Source organism: Pinus tabuliformis, chromosome 1_1, assembly GCF_031772625.1.
Source record: "Pinus tabuliformis cultivar Carrire ecotype Pingquan chromosome 1_1, CPIR1, whole genome shotgun sequence".
Taxonomy (NCBI): Eukaryota; Viridiplantae; Streptophyta; class Pinopsida; order Pinales; family Pinaceae; genus Pinus; species Pinus tabuliformis.
The window spans coordinates 550,807,035-550,824,348 of record NC_142297.1 but is presented as its reverse complement, the minus strand read 5'-3'; the positions used below and the strand labels follow the sequence as shown (position 1 = coordinate 550,824,348).

At 37.7% G+C, this 17,314-nt stretch overlaps 1 protein-coding gene across 1 annotated transcript; it reads right to left on the bottom strand.

Moving 5' to 3' along the window:
* Nucleotides 1-3,607: 3,607 nt before the first annotated feature.
* Nucleotides 3,608-8,621, bottom strand: LOC149214313 (disease resistance protein Roq1-like). Its single transcript, XM_089389361.1, has 4 exons — nucleotides 7,760-8,621; nucleotides 6,556-7,657; nucleotides 6,090-6,422; nucleotides 3,608-4,984 (listed from the first exon to the last, which is right to left on the bottom strand). Exons 1-4 carry the CDS (start codon nucleotides 8,431-8,433, stop codon nucleotides 3,608-3,610), a joined length of 3,486 nt encoding a protein of 1,161 aa, XP_089245487.1. The 5' UTR covers nucleotides 8,434-8,621.
* Between the last annotated feature and the right edge of the window lie 8,693 nt (nucleotides 8,622-17,314).

Genomic DNA, 17,314 nt, shown 5'->3' with positions numbered 1-17,314 from the left:
CATATTGAGTCTATTTGAGCATGGATCCACGATGTATATTTGGTGGCCATGGCCTTGATTTTTTCAGATGGATCTTTGCACATTTCCATACATAGGTCTATGAGTTTTTTAGTTACTATATTGAGTATGGGAATGCCTACCTCAAAGATGATTTCAAGGTTATATTGTTCTGTAACCCTTGATTGTTTATTTGCAGGTCCCCAACCAATTATTCTTTGATCCTAACTTTTGTGTGATAAAGCACTTCAATCTTCATATATAACTTCTGACTTTGTACTTTAGGGGGGAATTTTGTTACACACCAGTTTGTCAAAATGAGGAAAAAAAACCCTAAATCCAGATCTCTCACTATCTAATGAACCCTTGTCAATATTCCCCTACAAATATGGAAGAAGAGCCATTGTAAGGAATACAATAATCCTGGATTACATTGCTAAAAACCCTAATTTTAGCCCTCATCGCACCTTCCTATAGTCAAAGTGCGATGTCACACCTATAACCATTGAAAACATGCAATGATTAACATAGTTAGTTGGAACAAAAGTGTGATGACAATTGCACATGGGTAAAAAATTAAAAAGTAAATTCTAGAAGCATTGTTCAAGAATATTCTTCAAATTGAATGAGCTTGAGCCCCTCCTTATCTGGGCCTCATCCCAAAGTTGATGGATTCAATCCCACTCATTATGGAACCTACTCTCCTCCTTGTGGATCTCACCCCTTCAGAAGTGGATCTACAACCTCTACTCTTCTCATATAAGAGCAGATCAAAGAGGAGACGTTTGGATTTTGAAGTACTTGGTTTATGCCATTGTGCTATCCAAATTATGATTGAAGGCTTGTCGTGATAAAGGAAGGATTGAAGATATTTCAGTGGAGGAGTATGACATCAAGGTCTGGGTTGTAATATCTCTCTCTTATTTGTTAATACAATATATACTATTTTCTCGCATGATGTGCTTATTATTTGCATTAATTGTATCATAGTTCCTTGATCTTCTAATTAGCATTTGTTTGAACTTATTCACCCATAATATGCTTTGATCCTTTTGTTTGTATCTATTATTGCACGTTCCAGTCTTCAAAGATTGAAGTGGAGCAAGAAATCAAGCAGGAAGAGGATTGAAGTGCAGACCTATTTCGTTAAACAAGTAAATCATGTTCAAAGTTTAGTAGAGAAATATAGTTTTCATTGTCCTTTTTGTTCTATATTTGATCATTGAGTCTAGGGAGATCACTCTTGTCTGCAAGAGGTATTTGTTCAATAACACCCTGTTATAGTGTTTTCTCCTCGAAGCTGTACAAAAATGAAACACTTAAGACTGTGGATGACAAACAGTTTCAACAATATAAATGGCTGCTAAACATTGTAGATCTGCAACAAATGATAAAAACAAAACCTGCCAAAGGCCTAATCTATGCCACAATCATAGTTAAACAACAAAATGGAATAGTAATAAATGCGGGTAAATAGCCGTTGGAGCTTCTGCTCTATCTATTTAACATGCAAAGCCTGATCTGCTCATTCAACTTGTCTTGACGATGAACCACCCTTGTTGGTTAGAAACACGTCGACAAATGAAATATCTTGTGCTCTAGCTATTTAACATGCAAAGCCTGATTTGCTCATTCAACTTGTCCTGACGCTAAACCACCCTTGTTGGTTAGAAATGCGTCGACAAATGAAATATCTTGTGATTTACGCCGAAAAATCTCTTATAAACCTAATATGGATCACAAACTCAATTCAACAAACCATTTTTTGATATTATAAACTTAAATTTTATCCAACAAAAAAATATTATAAAATTAAATTAATAAATTATTATATTTTTAAATTCACTGTGTTTTGTTTTAAAAATAACTACCTTCAAACCTACCTCTTAATAATTATATTATAAAAAATTTGAGGGTCACACATATGCAACTTGAAATCACAGATCTACATCTTCAAATCGCAGGGAAACAAAAAAAACAAACAGCCTTCATCACATTTCCAGTGCCCAAGCCAGATGAATTTGAAATTCCAGGGTTTCTTGTGCCCCTTTCCGTCGCTCAATTCAACCCCTCCATCTTATCTGCGTATCCATGATTATTAATGACTCAAAATCACACACGTGCTTCCTCCACCTCTGCATCTTTATAAACCATCGCGGTTTGGATGTTAAGAAAACGTTCGCCAGCCATCTGTACCGGCGCCTTCTTTCCTATTTATTCGAGTATCTCTGCACCAGCAGGAATTGCAGGAAGGAATTGCTCTGTTCATGTAGAAGAAGCTATTGTTCTGTTCATGTAGCGATTTTCTCTATGGGATACGCGGAGTTAAATTGGCGCCTCTGTTGTTGAAGTCGAGGGCTACCAGTACTTCAGTATTTTTACCATTTGAAGCCTTCCGAGATTACGTTGGCACGGGGTAAAGAGAAAGACGCTATATAGGCGTGGCCCGGCTCTGCAATTAGCCAAATCATGGATATTAACCAGTCTCGGAGACTCAAGGTAGATACCATTACCGCTGAGTGAGCTAGCGAGGGATACGCGGCTAGCGTCAAACACTAATTGTGATTTAAATATTGTAAATTATTATTTTGGATTAATTTTGGATTCTGAATATTTGGATATTCAAAATTGCAATTAAAATATTTGAAAACAAATTCTTTCCATCCCATTCTAACAACAACTACATTTTTTACCAGATATATCTTCTCTTTGTTATTTTTTTCACCTAGAAAGCGTATTATAATTCAGTTGTTAAATCAACAGTGAGGATAGCCATTACTCTCTGCTATATATAGATGCTAGTTGATTCATCACTATATTCAAGAAAGGCCACTGCCACTTGTAATTACCAGCTGCTATATACAAATGCAAGTTGACTTATCATTGTTATTTAAGAAAAGCCATTGCCACTTATAATTACCATCTGGTGGCCCATAAAAAGATAGTCTTTCCCTCCCAAATACCTCTAGATCAGTGTACTCAACAATCCCTTTAACCTACTTTGTGATCATTAGTTAGACATAAATATATTTATCTTATTTTATTTTATCTTCGTCTAAAAAAGATGAACTCTTAGCCAAAACAATTTTTTTTTTAAACATGTTCCATATTCATTTCCTCTGCTTTTAAGCCACCTCTGCTTTTATTTGAAGCCAATGAAAAAATTGAAATTCACAGCTCCTGCCTTCTCGCCCCACTTGACCTTATGAAGCTCCTGTTTATATAATGAATTTTAAGTTTAGACTGTTGTTTGAAAATCACAATACCTTGCCAAAGGATTATTAAACGCATGAAAAGGATTTAAGAACTGTCATCGAAGTTCAAGTCCCATATTATGCATGAACACAAATTCTTTAACAAATGAGTTAGCTTCCAAATTTCTTTCACAAAAGATTTGCATGCCACAAAGAAGCAAATCCTTTTAAATTGCTTTCATTTTATAACTGCACAAGTTTTTTAATTTCCACTCTTCCTCCTGTAGTTTTGTAGGGCTTTTCAACCTTCTTTCGTGTGGGCTGAGCCTGCTTAAATACTCCATGACCCTAATCAGTTTGGGAAACAGAGGGTTGCCATACAACTCCCCTGCCCCCCATCTCAATTCTTCGGACAACTACTTTTCAATCCAATGACTGCTGCTCTCATCACGATTGGAAAAATCGCTTTCATCACCACCATCAGAACATGGTATTTGAAGACTCCACGCCAAATCCCGAATCCTCTCCAGATTGGCAACCTCCAGAGATATCAACGTTCTAAGACCTCGCAGGTTCTCTAATCCCTGACACTCGTGGATGTCCAGACTTACAAGTTTTGAAAGACCACAAAGCCCTGTTATTTTCTTCAATACAGGACAATCCTCTAATTCCAGTGATACCAGCGATGTTGGCAATGTTCCAATCTCGACCAGCTTAGGACAAAATTTGATGTCAAGATGTTGAAGGTTGGAGCAAACCCCTTCAGAAAATGATATTTCCTTTATTTGCGTCCCCCAAAGCTGTAACTCTTTGAGACGGAGCATACACTTGCCAATAGAAGAGAATAATATGCGCCCATCTATTGATGCATTTTTTCCTTTTGCAACCTTTCCAATTCCGGCAAATGACAGGGCATGTAGTGGGCAATCTGTTACACTCAAATCTTCAAGATTGTTCAACTCAGTGACACACATTGGTAAATACTCTATTATTCCCTGCCGTATCCAAAGCTTTGTCAATTGTTTCAACTCGCCAATTGAGTCAGGCAAACATTTCAATCTAGAGCACCCAGAAAACGTCAATTCCTTTAAACACCCTAGATTACCCAGGGAAGCGGGCAACATTTCCAACATAAGGCATTCTATTACCAGAACTTTTAAATTGCTTAGGCTTCCAATAGCACATGGCAATTCTCTTAATTTTGTGTTCCACAAATATAATTTTTCCATGGAACGCTGACTTGTGACTTGGGCAGGCAATTCTTCCATATCCCCACAACATTGAAGATCCAAGCTTTCCAATGTGGTGATATTCCCAAATGTTTCACCCGACAGCATCAACCTGCTGCAGTCCTTCAAACAGAGATGTTTAAGTTGAACTAAATTCCTGAATGACGGTGGGAGCGTTTGCAAATTGAAGCTCTGAGACAAGTCAAGATATTGAAGCTTTGTAAGATTCCCAAAGGAATGTGGCAGCATTTGGAAATACGAGCCAGACAGGTTAAGATAGTGGAGATTTGTAAGATTCCCGAACGAGTCTGGAAGCTTTTGCAAATAGGAACTTCCGGACAAGTCCAGATATTGGAGGTTCGTAAGATTCCCGAGCGACTCTGACAGCAACTCCATATGTGTGTGTACTCTCAGATGCTTCAGTGACCGGAGATTAAAGAACTCTTCGTGCAATGTTTCGACATAATTGGCTACAATTTTCTCCAGGTGCTTCAGTTTTCGTATGGACTTTGGAAATTGTAGAAGGCTATGACCAATAAGCAACTCCCTCAACTCCAAAGGTACCTGCAATGTGTGGAAAAATGGAGTCTTTAAATGTTTTTTTTTAATCACAAATTTAAATGAAAATTTAAATATGAACTGGGTTTTACCGATACCCAATCTAAATTCTGAACTAAATTCACCCAATCTAAACATAAAACCCCTCACCCAAGAGAAAAATTCAATACACCAAATAAAAATTAACACATAACTTTGTATATCACCATCACCCTGTTAGAATTAATGGAGAAATATATTTGAGGAGGGACTTAGTTCATTAGTTGAATATGGTTTTGATTAGGATTTAGTTCCTATTTTTTTGGAATTTGTTCTAACTTCTCTACTTGTGTAAAAGCTATATATATTTTTGAGTGTAAGATAAAAAGGGTAGAGCGTTTTGCCAGTGGCAGTCTCCAGATATAGTCTCTCACCTGAGAGCTACCCAGTTTATCAGTGTGTTTGATTCTTTAATTTCTATCATGGTATCTGAGCCCCTGAGGGCCTGTCCCTTCCTAAGCTTGGCCCGCCCTGGGCTGAGGGAAATAAAAGAAAAGTATATTTTGTTTTAGTTCACCCAACTACAAAATTATATTTCGTAGACACACCCCGGGTGCATTGCAAGCATTAAAAACCAGGTTTGAAAACTGTTACTGAGTACTGTCAAAGAAAGCTAATCGGAGCAGATCCGATTGAGTCATGAGATCCCTAAAAAAAGATTTTTAAATTAACAAAATAGCAAAATAAAACTGGTTTCAACCCCGTTCAAGAGGTGAAAATCTGAATATATGATTCGATGGACCTCAGCATATCGATAGAGACAGGAAATAAAACAGATATCAGTTTGGACCAGCTTGTTATATGAAGGGCGGTGATAGTATATCATCCAAACTTAATATCAGAAAAAAGTTAAATCTTCACCCAAGCTAAAAATAGAAGCCCTCACCCCAGAGAAAATTTCAATATACAAAATCAGAAATAACACATAAAACTCTAACCCAAAATTTATTTATTATAAAAAAAAACTTCAATATGCAAAAACCCCTCTCAAAAACACATAGAAACCCTCAACCAATTTTTTTTTATTTAAAAAGAAAACTCAATATATTAAAAGAAAAAAACAGACATGTACCTCATTTTCTCTCTCCCACAATGTTTCCAACTGGCATGAGCTCAACACTGCAGAACTGTCATCTAATTCCTGCACTTGGCAACCGTCATTAGGCAGTTCTAAAACTCTTAAATTTTTTATCGGAATCCAGGAAGGCAGAGAGGAGTAGGGATAGTCATTCCAGCAAAGCCATAGAAGATCCGAGTATGTCAGCACATTGGATATGTTTCTCAAACAATCACCGTTAGCCCTCAACAGTTGCAACCTGCTCATATCAACATAACGTTTCTTACTCTGCGCAGATTGTGCGAACGATTCGCCAAAATTTCGTTGAACCATGGTAATTCCACGCACCTAAATTGTTATCGAAACAGTCAGAAGAAAAAGATTGCCATCATTGCAAAGTTTCAGAAATCACAACGTGAAATTTCATTTCTCTGATCTTAAATTTGAAAACACAACAAAATGTTAAGCTTCAAACACTTACAGATGATCGGTGGGACACAAAGGGAGAAACCTTGTCAGTTGGGCGCCAAAGACGAAGGCAAGGCTCTCTCTCCGCCAAAGTTCTGTCCAAATCTCTGAGGTGATCGTGCATTCTTATACAGTTTTCAGTGTCTACCTCAACAAGACACTTGTTCTCTAAATTCCGAAGACCAATGGAGCCTCTCCAGCCACAACCATCCCATATTCTTATTGCTTTGTCCCTGTCTTCTCCTACAAAGAAACATGCAATATCTAAGAATATCCCTTTGTCCTCTTCATCAAGACTGTCGTAGCTAACTTTAAGACTTTTTTGTATATCGGTGGGAACTATGTTAGACAATTTGCACAATTGGTCCTGCCAATACCCTATCTCAGGGTTTTCCAAGTAAAGTAGCGCCCCTATCACTTTGAGAGACAACGGCAATCCTTGGCACACCTCCAAAAATTTTCTAACCACTTGTTCAAATCCCAAAACAGGGCAAGGTTGGTGGAAGGCGTGCAAGCAAAAAAGCTCTTGAGAATGTTGTTTATCGAGGCCTGTCAGCTTGTAAATGGATGTCTCTCTTATTCCAGACCTCATAAAGATACCCTTATCGCGGGATGTAATTAAAATCAAGCTACCTGAACGAAGGACGTCCTTCACAGGTGAACATAACGCACGCAGCTGTTCAATAGAATCCACATCATCAAAAATTATGAGCGCTCGACAACGCGAGGCACGATGCATGAACATCCCTATGCCTTCATCAATGTTATCAATTGCCTGCTCCTGTCCAGTCAAGTCCTTATAAAGTTTACTCTGCAACGATGGTAAAGAACCCCTCGCTGCAGCTTCTCTTACATCAAACAAAAAGCAGGATCGATCATAATCCGATCTCCTACTGTTGAAAAATTCTTTCGCTAAAGCAGTCTTGCCAACACCACCAAGGCCCATTATACCCACAACCTGGGTTTTCGCGCTGCCATGTTCCAATAACACGGCCCTTACAAAATCAAGTAGCTTTTCATTCAAACCAGTTGGATATGTGGCCACATCCAATGGTGGTTTTATAGCCTTTTTCTGAACTAGATGTACGACCTTATCCACGAGCTCACCCTCGTCCCTGACAGCAAAAGCTAGTGAGAAACATGTCTTAAAAGCACAATCCGCCCGTCTTTTCTATCAAACATAAAGTCATTCGTACAATATAAATTTGAGTTCTCACCTGTTACACGCCTCCAGCTCCAGACCGCTAATCTCTGAAACGCGAGAAAGAGCGTCCCTCCAGTTTTCAATAGTCTGGGGGTCGTATCTCCGCTTCATTTTGTGAGTTTGAGGGTCCCAAGTCTTCTTCTTTTCTAGGCTGCGAAGGGCTTTCGCATACACATTGCCTTTCTCTTTACCCTGTGTCCACCTAAGCAGGGAAGGCTTCACATGATAGAAAACTGGAATAATTGTAGCCCTCGACTTTAACATCAGCTGGAGCTCCTCAAGGCACCAATTTGACTCCGCGTATCTCATAGAGAAAATTGCTACATGAACAGAGGCCGTTGCAATAGCCTCTTCTATTTGAACAGTTAAATTTTCCCCTTCCTGCAGTTCCTGCTGGTCCAGAAATACTCGGAATCCATGTAAAAGAAGGCGCCGGTACAGATGACTGGCGAAAGTTTTCTTAACGTCTGGACCGCGATGGTTTATAAAAACATCAAACTTGTGATTGGGGTTGGGCGATGAAAAGGTGGAGGAAGGGGAAGCAAATGTGTGATTTTGAGCCATTAATAATATTGGATACGCAAATAAGATGAAGAAAGGGCAGATTGAATGCCTGAAAGTGCACCGATATCTGTGTAGTGATAGCAAATAAAATGGAGGGGTTAGATTGAATGGCTGAAGGGGCATGGGTATCTGTGTAGTGATGAAAACCGTGTAGCACTCCCTTCCCAACTAAGTCTGCCTCTTCTTCTTCTGAGTGCTCTATCTCTGAATGACTGTAATGGCACGGATCTGTGTGTAGTGATAGCAAATGAGATGAAGAGGGGGTATATTGAATGACTGAGAAGGCACAGGTATCTCTGTAGAGATGAAACACGTGTAGCACTGTTTACTCCCTTCCCACTTAGAAGTCTGCCTCTTCTTCTATGTCTCTTTCCTATCATTGGTTACTAAAAAGTCAACCAAAATCCAGTTAAACAAATTGGCGTTGTCTAATTATTTTGCATTTTTGGAGTTTTCAGATAGAATTTGGTAAATCAATTTTTGTTAGGCTATTGGAATGAATATTCAATGGTCCCGTACGCAAATAATTGGGCTATTGGACACCCTCTCCTCGGCTTTTTAATTAGATCGTGTTAGTTTGTTTTTTTGTAAAAATAAATTCGGTATCCTGAAACACGGGGATTGTGCGGTGTTCACAACTCAAATTAACATGGAATGTTCTCGATTACTTGTACTTGCATTTTCCTTGAAATTGCAAGGAAAATGCAATATTATTTTAATCATTTATGAGGATGAATCTAGGCAAATGTTTAATTATTTTTGAAAATTAATTCTCCCTTCGTGCAAAGACTTGGAACTTGCGAAAGAAGCACGTTTATATCAATCATTTCCACGTACACTCTGGGAAATACACGGAAATTGCAGAGGCAAGTTCAACTCTGCTATCAATGCAAAGATTTCGAACTTACGAAAGAAGCACGTTTGTATTAGCCGGTTCCATGTACACTCTCTCGCAAATACTCGGAAATTCCCAAATACTTGGAAATTGCAGAGGTAAGTTCTCGGAATTAGGTTGCCGATTGTCTCTTTAAGCAGGGTCTTCTTTTCGGTACAGGTATCTGGTCTCTGAAGGTTCTGGTATATGGGGAGTCTTACTTCATACAAGATTTCTGTATCCCAGGCTTTTGATCTTCTCCTATGGTTTCAATGTTCATGCTTATGGTCCTTCTCCTTTCTGTATCCTCTTTTATTTTCTCTCCAATATGGGTGGTCTTATATGATCGTTTCCATACCTGTTGCATGCTCCTAGCGAGATGTTGAAGATATCTCTGCTAATGTCACTCCATTCTTATTTGAGATTTTTGTTTAGTTTTTTGGCACTGAAGATCTTTGCTAATGTCACTCCATTATGTTGGAATATTAATTCCAACTGCAGGCAGAGTTTGCGGACGCGGACCAGGATAGCGATGGCAACAGGAAAACCACTTCAGCAAAACCACCGGACACTCATCGGACCGCCTTTTGCTGTGAAGTTGTTTCTGTACACACAAGCCCGATGCAATAAGATTTCTCCACGCGTCCTCTGTACGTTTGCAAAACCACTGCTCCATCGGAACGTAAAGGTTAATCAAGTAAGGGCTTCCGATATTTAACACAACCGTCCGATTGAGTTCTTCGTTATCCACCGTCGATTGCAATCAAGCTACCAGAATTTGACATGCCGTAAAAGCTTTGAGTTTGACCTCCGTATCACTGTTGAAGCCGTCTGCAAGGCTGACTAAATTAATTGACCACCATGCTGAAATAGTTAATGAAATTAATTGAGGTCATAGAATGTCGGTAAATGTTTTTAATTATATTGTTTTTTATCCACGACAGTATGGCATAAAAAATGGTATTGTCATGTAATTTTCATTATTCATCGAATATGCAATGAAACACACTGCAGTGTGCAGAACGAAGAAGAATAGGGGGCAGAGTAAAAAGAAGGAGGGCAATATGCAGACCATGTAATTTGTAACCATAGTAGAGTGTGAGTATTTTTTTATGGTTGAATGAAAATGGGGACAGCACGCAGCAGCGTAGGTAATGTCCAGTCCAGTTTTTTTGATATTGTATTGGTAATGAAACGGTGGAAAATGCACAGCTCGTGCAAACAAAAAATTAGTCAGAGTCTATGGTCAGTGTGATGCACAGTAGTGCATAAGAAATATATGTTTTTGTGGTGTTGACCATTCGAAAAATGAAAAGGTGAAAACGCACAACAGTGCAAAGAAAATGAAACTGGAGCAGCTTGCAAATGGAGCATAGGTTTTTCACACAACAGTGTGAATGGGAATGCACAGCGTGGTAATTTTTGTGGAGTTCATGCATTGGAATGCATAGCAGTTATATGTAATGTGAAGAACGGATTTGTAAGTTTTTATTTTTACAGTAGTATATGTAAAAATGTTTTTACAGCAGTAAATGTAAACAAAAATTTACACACAGCTGTGTAATTTTTTTTTATAAAGGAGACAGAGTAATTTTGCTGAAATGTTTTTGGTGAATCCCTCTGAGTGAAAGAGGATGAATCTTGTATCACAAATTTTGTTTTAATGAATACAAAGCTTTTTATGGGTGTGTAATACTTTGTTCTCAGAAATTTATTAAAGCTTCCCTGTGCTAAGATCTTGGAGTAAAACAGAGCATTGTCTCTGTGTTCAATTTTTATTTGTTTTTGGGATTTTACTAGAAAAACCCCCAACAGTGGTATCAGAGCTGGTCCAGGCTCTTTGATGATGACAAAGCTAGTCCAGGCTCTTTGAAGGCGTCAAAGAAGCTGAAGGAAGGTTTCTTTGCTGTAGCAGCTTCTCCAGCAGCGTGAAGACTCAGCAAAAGGATTCAGGTATTTTCTCAAAGTTTTTTTTGTGTAGCTGCTGAAGACAATCAGTTGTTTTTTAAATACAGTCAAGTATTTGAAGCATAGTTTAAAGTGCAAGAAATGGCTAGCGCCAGCACTAGCGTGGTTATGTTTAATACTCGGCTCCCACTATTAAATGAAAAGAACTATGACTATTGGGCAATAGTTATGAGAGCTTTTCTTTTCTCAAAAGATTTATGGGAATTTGTTGAGGATGGTTTTGAAAAACCAACAAATGATGATGAGTTTAATAGCTTAACTCAGGCAGAGAAAGAGCTGTTGAAGAACTATAAGAAGGAAGATGCTAAGGCCCTCTACTTCTTGTATCGAGCAGTGGATGAGAGTGTGTTTCCAAGGATAGCAGCAGCTAAGACATCCAGAGAAGCATGGGAAACTCTCAAGACAACCTATCAAGGCATGGAGAAAGTGAAGACAACAAAACCTCAGTTCATTGAGGAGAAAGCTTGTGATGAAAGCTTAGAGAAAACAGTAAATGTTAAAAACTGTTTGTCTCGTGATGAGGAGATGGCTGAAGTACATCCCCAAACAACAGTGCCAACGCAAGGGCAGCGAGAGACACCCTTGAGGAGAAATGAACAAGAGACAAAAAATGAAGGTATGAATTCTTTGTTTGCTTTATCCAGTCATGTTGATGACCCTGCTCATTTAGAAGATGGAGTTAAAAATAAGAAATGGACAGAACCCATGAATGAGAGAAAGGAATTAAAGTTCCTTGAAGATCTGTTTAAAGAATATAGAGTTCGATATGTAACTCTTGCCAAGATGGTTGAGATGGGCTTCACTGCCAACACCCTTATCAATATGACAAAAGAAGAGATTGAAGATTTGGTGAAGACCCTGGTAGAACTCTATCATATGGATCATCTTATAGGGGAGAGATATGAAATTAAAACTCCCATGAGAGCAGAGAAGGAGCAGGTAGCAGATATACTGACCAAACCATTGGATCAGAAAAGTTTTGAATTTTTGATGAAATGTCTGGGTATGTCTAAACGCCCAGCAGTTGAAATTAAAGGGGAGTGTTGGAATATTAATTCCAACTGCAGGCAGAGTTTGCGGACGCGGACCGAGACAACAATGGCAACAGGAAAACCACTTCAACAAAACCACCTGACACTCATCGGACCGCCTTTTGCTGTGAAGTTGTTTCCGTACACACAAGCCCGATGCAATAAGATTTCTCCACGCGTCCTCTGTACGTTTGCAAAACCACTGCTCCATCGGAACGTAAAGGTTAATCAAGTAAGGGCTTCCGATATTTAACACAACCGTCCGGTTGATTTCTTCGTTATCCACCGTCGATTGCAATCAAGCTACCAGAATTTGACATGCAGTAAAAGCTTTGAGTTTGACCTCCGTATCACTGTTGAAGCCGTATGCAAGGCTGACTAAATTAATTGACCGCCATGCTGAAATAGTTAATGAAATTAATTGAGGTCATAGAATGTCGGTAAATGTTTTTAATTATATTGTTTTTTATCCACGACGGTATGGCATAAAAAATGGTATTGTCATGTAATTTTCATTATTCATCGAATATGCAATGAAACGCACTGTAGTGTGCAGAACGAAGAAGAACAGGGGGCAGAGTAAAAAGAAGGCGGGCAATATGCAGACCATGTAATTTGTAACCATAGCAAAGTGTGAGTATTTTTTTATGGTTGAATGAAAATGGGGACAGCACGCAGTAGCGTAGGTAATGTCCAGTCCAGTTTTTTTGATATTGTATTGGTAATGAAACAGTGGAAAATGCACAGCTCGTGCAAACAAAAAATTAGTCAGAGTCTATGGTCAGTGTGTTGCACAGTAGTGCATAAGAAATATATGTTTTTGTGGTGTTGACCATTCGAAAAATGAAAAGGTGAAAACGCACAGCAGTGCAAAGAAAATGAAACTGGAGCAGCTTGCAAATGGAGCATAGGTTTTTTGACACAACAGTGTGAATGGGAATGTACAGGGTGGTAATTTTTGTGGAGTTCATACATTGGAATGCATAGCAGTTTTATGTAATGTGAAGAACGGATTTGTAAGTTACAAAAATTTACACACATCTATGTAATTTTTTTTTATAAAGGAGGCAGAGTAATCTTGCTGAAATGTTTTTGGTGAATTCCTCTGAGTGAAAGAGGATGAATCTTGTATCATGAATTTTGTTTTAATGAATACAAAGCTTTTTATGGGGTGTGTAATACTCTGTTCTCAGAAATTTATTAAAGCTTCCCTGTCCTAAGATCCTGGAGTAAAACAGAGCATTGTTCTCAGAAATTTATTAAAGCTTCCCTGTGCTAAGATCCTGGAGTAAAACAAAGCATTGTCTCTGTGTTCAGTTTTTATTTGTTTTTGAGATTTTACCAGAAAAATCCCCAACACATTCTTATCTGAGTTTTTTGTTTAGTTTTTTGGCACTAAAGCATCTCCCCGGTATATGAGATATGTCAATCCACGATATGTTACTTACTTGTTACTGTTTTATACAGGATCAATATAATATAATCCCGCTTTTTTCTTCCTGAAAAAAGTTCAACTCTACTTTCAATTATTTATAATAGGGTTCCTCTGCCTTTCTTGCAAATACTCTGAAATTCTTTTAATATTAAACTTCTTGTGTTGTGTTTAGTTAATGATTGGTTAATTGTTTTTTAATATTAAACTTCTTGATTATTGGTTTTTTTTTTGTATTTAATTAATAATTGACTTACTACCTTTTTCATCTTATAATGTATATTTCAATTAATTAACTTGCTATTTTTCATATTATTCATTGAATAATAAGAATTTAATATTTAAAAGAAACTATGAAAAAGTTAATTGACTTGCTGCTTATCTTATCCCTGGAATAAGAAGAATGTGATCCCTTAATAAGAAAGCTGTGATATTCAAGGAGACTATGAAAAGACCAAACCGATCATTAATATATTATATAATATTTAATATGAAAATTACAAAATAGATATATTTTAATTTGTGTGATTATCACATGAAAGAGCTAACAGGAATACTATAGGGCATTAAATGTCCGGCTACATGCGTCCTTGTTAGCTCTTTAACACGTGCGTGGGTATTTTTTATTTATTTATCACCCCCCGCGCGTGTTAAAGAACTAACGAGAGTGCATGTAGCCGGGCATTTAATGCCCTATAGTATGCCCGTTAGCTCTTGCCATTATCATATATTTTACGTTGAAATTAATTAATAATCGAAGGTTGTACTTTCTTTCACAAGACTTGCAAGGTGGCAAAATCGTTAATATATTATATAATATTTAATAATTTTTGAAAATTACAAAATATATAAATTTCAATTTGTGTGGTTATCATATATTTTATGTCGTTGAAATTAATTAATGATCAAAGGTTGTACTTTCTTCCATAAGACTTCAAGGTGTACTTTCTTTCATGCGCTCAATAATTTATTTATACTTTATTCAATTAAATTTTTATATTTAAAAAGAAAACATAATATATAAAATTTAAAAAAATAAAAAATAAAAAAATATGTACCTCATTTTCTCTCTCCCACAATGTTTTCCACTGGCATGAGTTCAACACCGCAGAACCATCATCTAATTCCTACACTTGGCAAATGTCATTAGGCAGTTCCAAAGCCATAGAAGATTTGAGTATGTCAGCATGCTGGATATGTTTCTCAAACAATCACCATTAGCCCTCAACAGTTGCAACCTGCTCATATTAAAAAAACGCTTCCTACTCTGCACAGATTCTGCAAACAATTCACCAAAATTTCGACGCACCTAAATTGTTCTCCGAAACAATTAGAATAAAAAGATTCTCATCATTACAAAGTTTCAGAAATCACAATGTGTAATTCCATTTCTCTGATCTTAAATTTCAGAACACGACAAAATGTTAAGCTTCAAACACTTACAGATGATCGGTGGTCGGTGGGACACAAAGGGAGAAACCTTATTTGTCGGGTTCCAAAGGTGAATGCAAGGCTCTCTCTCCGCCAAAGTTATGCCCAAGTTTCCGAGGTGATCGTGCATTCTTATACAGTTTTCAGTGTCTACCTCAACCAGACACTTGTTCTCTAAATTCTCTCTAAATTCCGAAGACCAATGGAGCCTCTCTAGCCACAACCATCCTATATTCTTATTGTTTTGTGTTAGACACAGACCAAACCAAATACAACTTTATATTAATCGATCTTAATGAATGATGTATAAAATGTACTTATAAATACATATATAAATTGTTGATTCAGTTTCTCGGCCTTCTTGGACTCTATAACCAATCAACCTAACACAAACCTAATCCCGAGGATTAATTTTCTAACATTTCCCCCTTAATCCAAAGGGATGTATGAAAGTCCAAGAATGAGAGCCAAAAATGCAAAAATGCATCTAAGCCAAGCGTTGAATGTCTCTCAAAAATGGTTTTTAAGGATGACCACAAACTAGTGTGGGAGAACTGAAGGTCTCAACTAACACCAAATCTGAAACCTTCAGAGCAATTCAGAGAACAACCAAAAATGTGGTTTTAATGTGATCACTAACTCTGGAACTATCAATGTAGTTCCTTGAAAAATTCTGAATCTCGAAGTGCTCGTTCACAAACTCATTCAACAAAAACTAAAGTCTCTTTGGCTACAACTCTGGCTCTCATTGGTACAGGTTGTGACTCAGTGGATTTCTGACTCAGGCTCACTTGGCATCTCGAACCTGTGGTAGACCATCAACAATTCTCCCCTTGTCGGATTTAAGGTGTGTTAAAATTGGCAACAAGGGCCAAATTTGACTTTGGACAGGCATTTTGAAGAAGATAATGATGTCATTAAATTCCTCTTTTCGAGAGGACCAAATTCAACCTAAGTATCGTTAAATTTGGATAAGGAGAAATGGGTTTCTAAATTTATGTTCTCTCACATGTAAATTATCAATGTCGACCTCACCTCTGTGTCAGCTCATCAAGCCCAATGATCGCGTCTCTTGACCTCCATCGATTTTATATATAGAGGTTCCTTCTCCTTCATTTTAAACATATACATATCTCATTATTCTCTCTAAACTAGCTGTAGAAGAAGAAGACCTCCAGCGAAGGTAATTAGGGCAAGGATGGGATCTGTTTTGGGCCGAATTCCTCAGGTAGGAGGCCGAGGTCTGTATGGAGAAACTCTGGGCTTATCTGTGGCTCATTTAACATCAACTTCAGGACCGAGTTAGAGGAAGCTTGAGGCAAGGAGGTCGAGCATCTTCTTGGGTTCAGATTTTTTATAAAAGGGAGTCGTGGACCTAGGGCAGTTTGAGCAAAGGCTTGAAGGATTATTTCGGGTAGTTTCTTCTATGATTAAGTGCAGCTTCCTTATCAGAATAGGCCGCTTGATTGAAGGTGAGTTTAGGGTCCATTTTTATGTGTTTTTATACTCTAAGTTGGGCCACAGGAAATGGCAGCCGTTCATACAACCCTTGCTTTGTTTTGAAAGCAGTCTTCCATGCATCTTGTTCTGCTACTCTGACCTGATGGTAGCCACTACACAAGTCTAACTTGGAAAAGTAAACAACTTCTTTCAGCTGATCTAATAGATTATCAATGTGAGGAAGAGGATAACGATTCTTGATCGCTATTTTATTCAGTGCTATGTAATCAATGCACATCCTCCACGAACCATCTTTCTTTCTCACCAACACAATTGGAGATCCGCATGGTGATATGCTTGGTCTTATGAACCCTTTATCAAGCAGCTCCTGTACCTGCTTCTTGATCTATGCGTTCTCTAAAGCGGATAACATGTACATTACGATGTTAGGCAATGGAACATCTTGCTGCAAATGAATATCATGTACAATTTCCCTTTTGGGTGGCAGACCTTTAGGTTCTTGAAATAGAATATCATATTTTGAAACAATTTTTTCTAAATCATCTTTCTCTTTAGCATGACAGCCTTCAAATGCATTGGTTTTATCAGGGTTCTTTTCTTTTACAACCATTAGTAAAAAATGATTGCATGAATTTACAATTCTTTTCATCTGCCCTGAGTTAATGAGAGTGTAGTTATTTTTGAGCTGATGAGCTCTTACAATATATTCTATTCCATCTTTTGTGAGTTGATACTTATTTTTAGCTCTATAGAAAATGGCTTTTCTATCATACAAGTAAGGACTTTTTAAAACAATACCACATATAT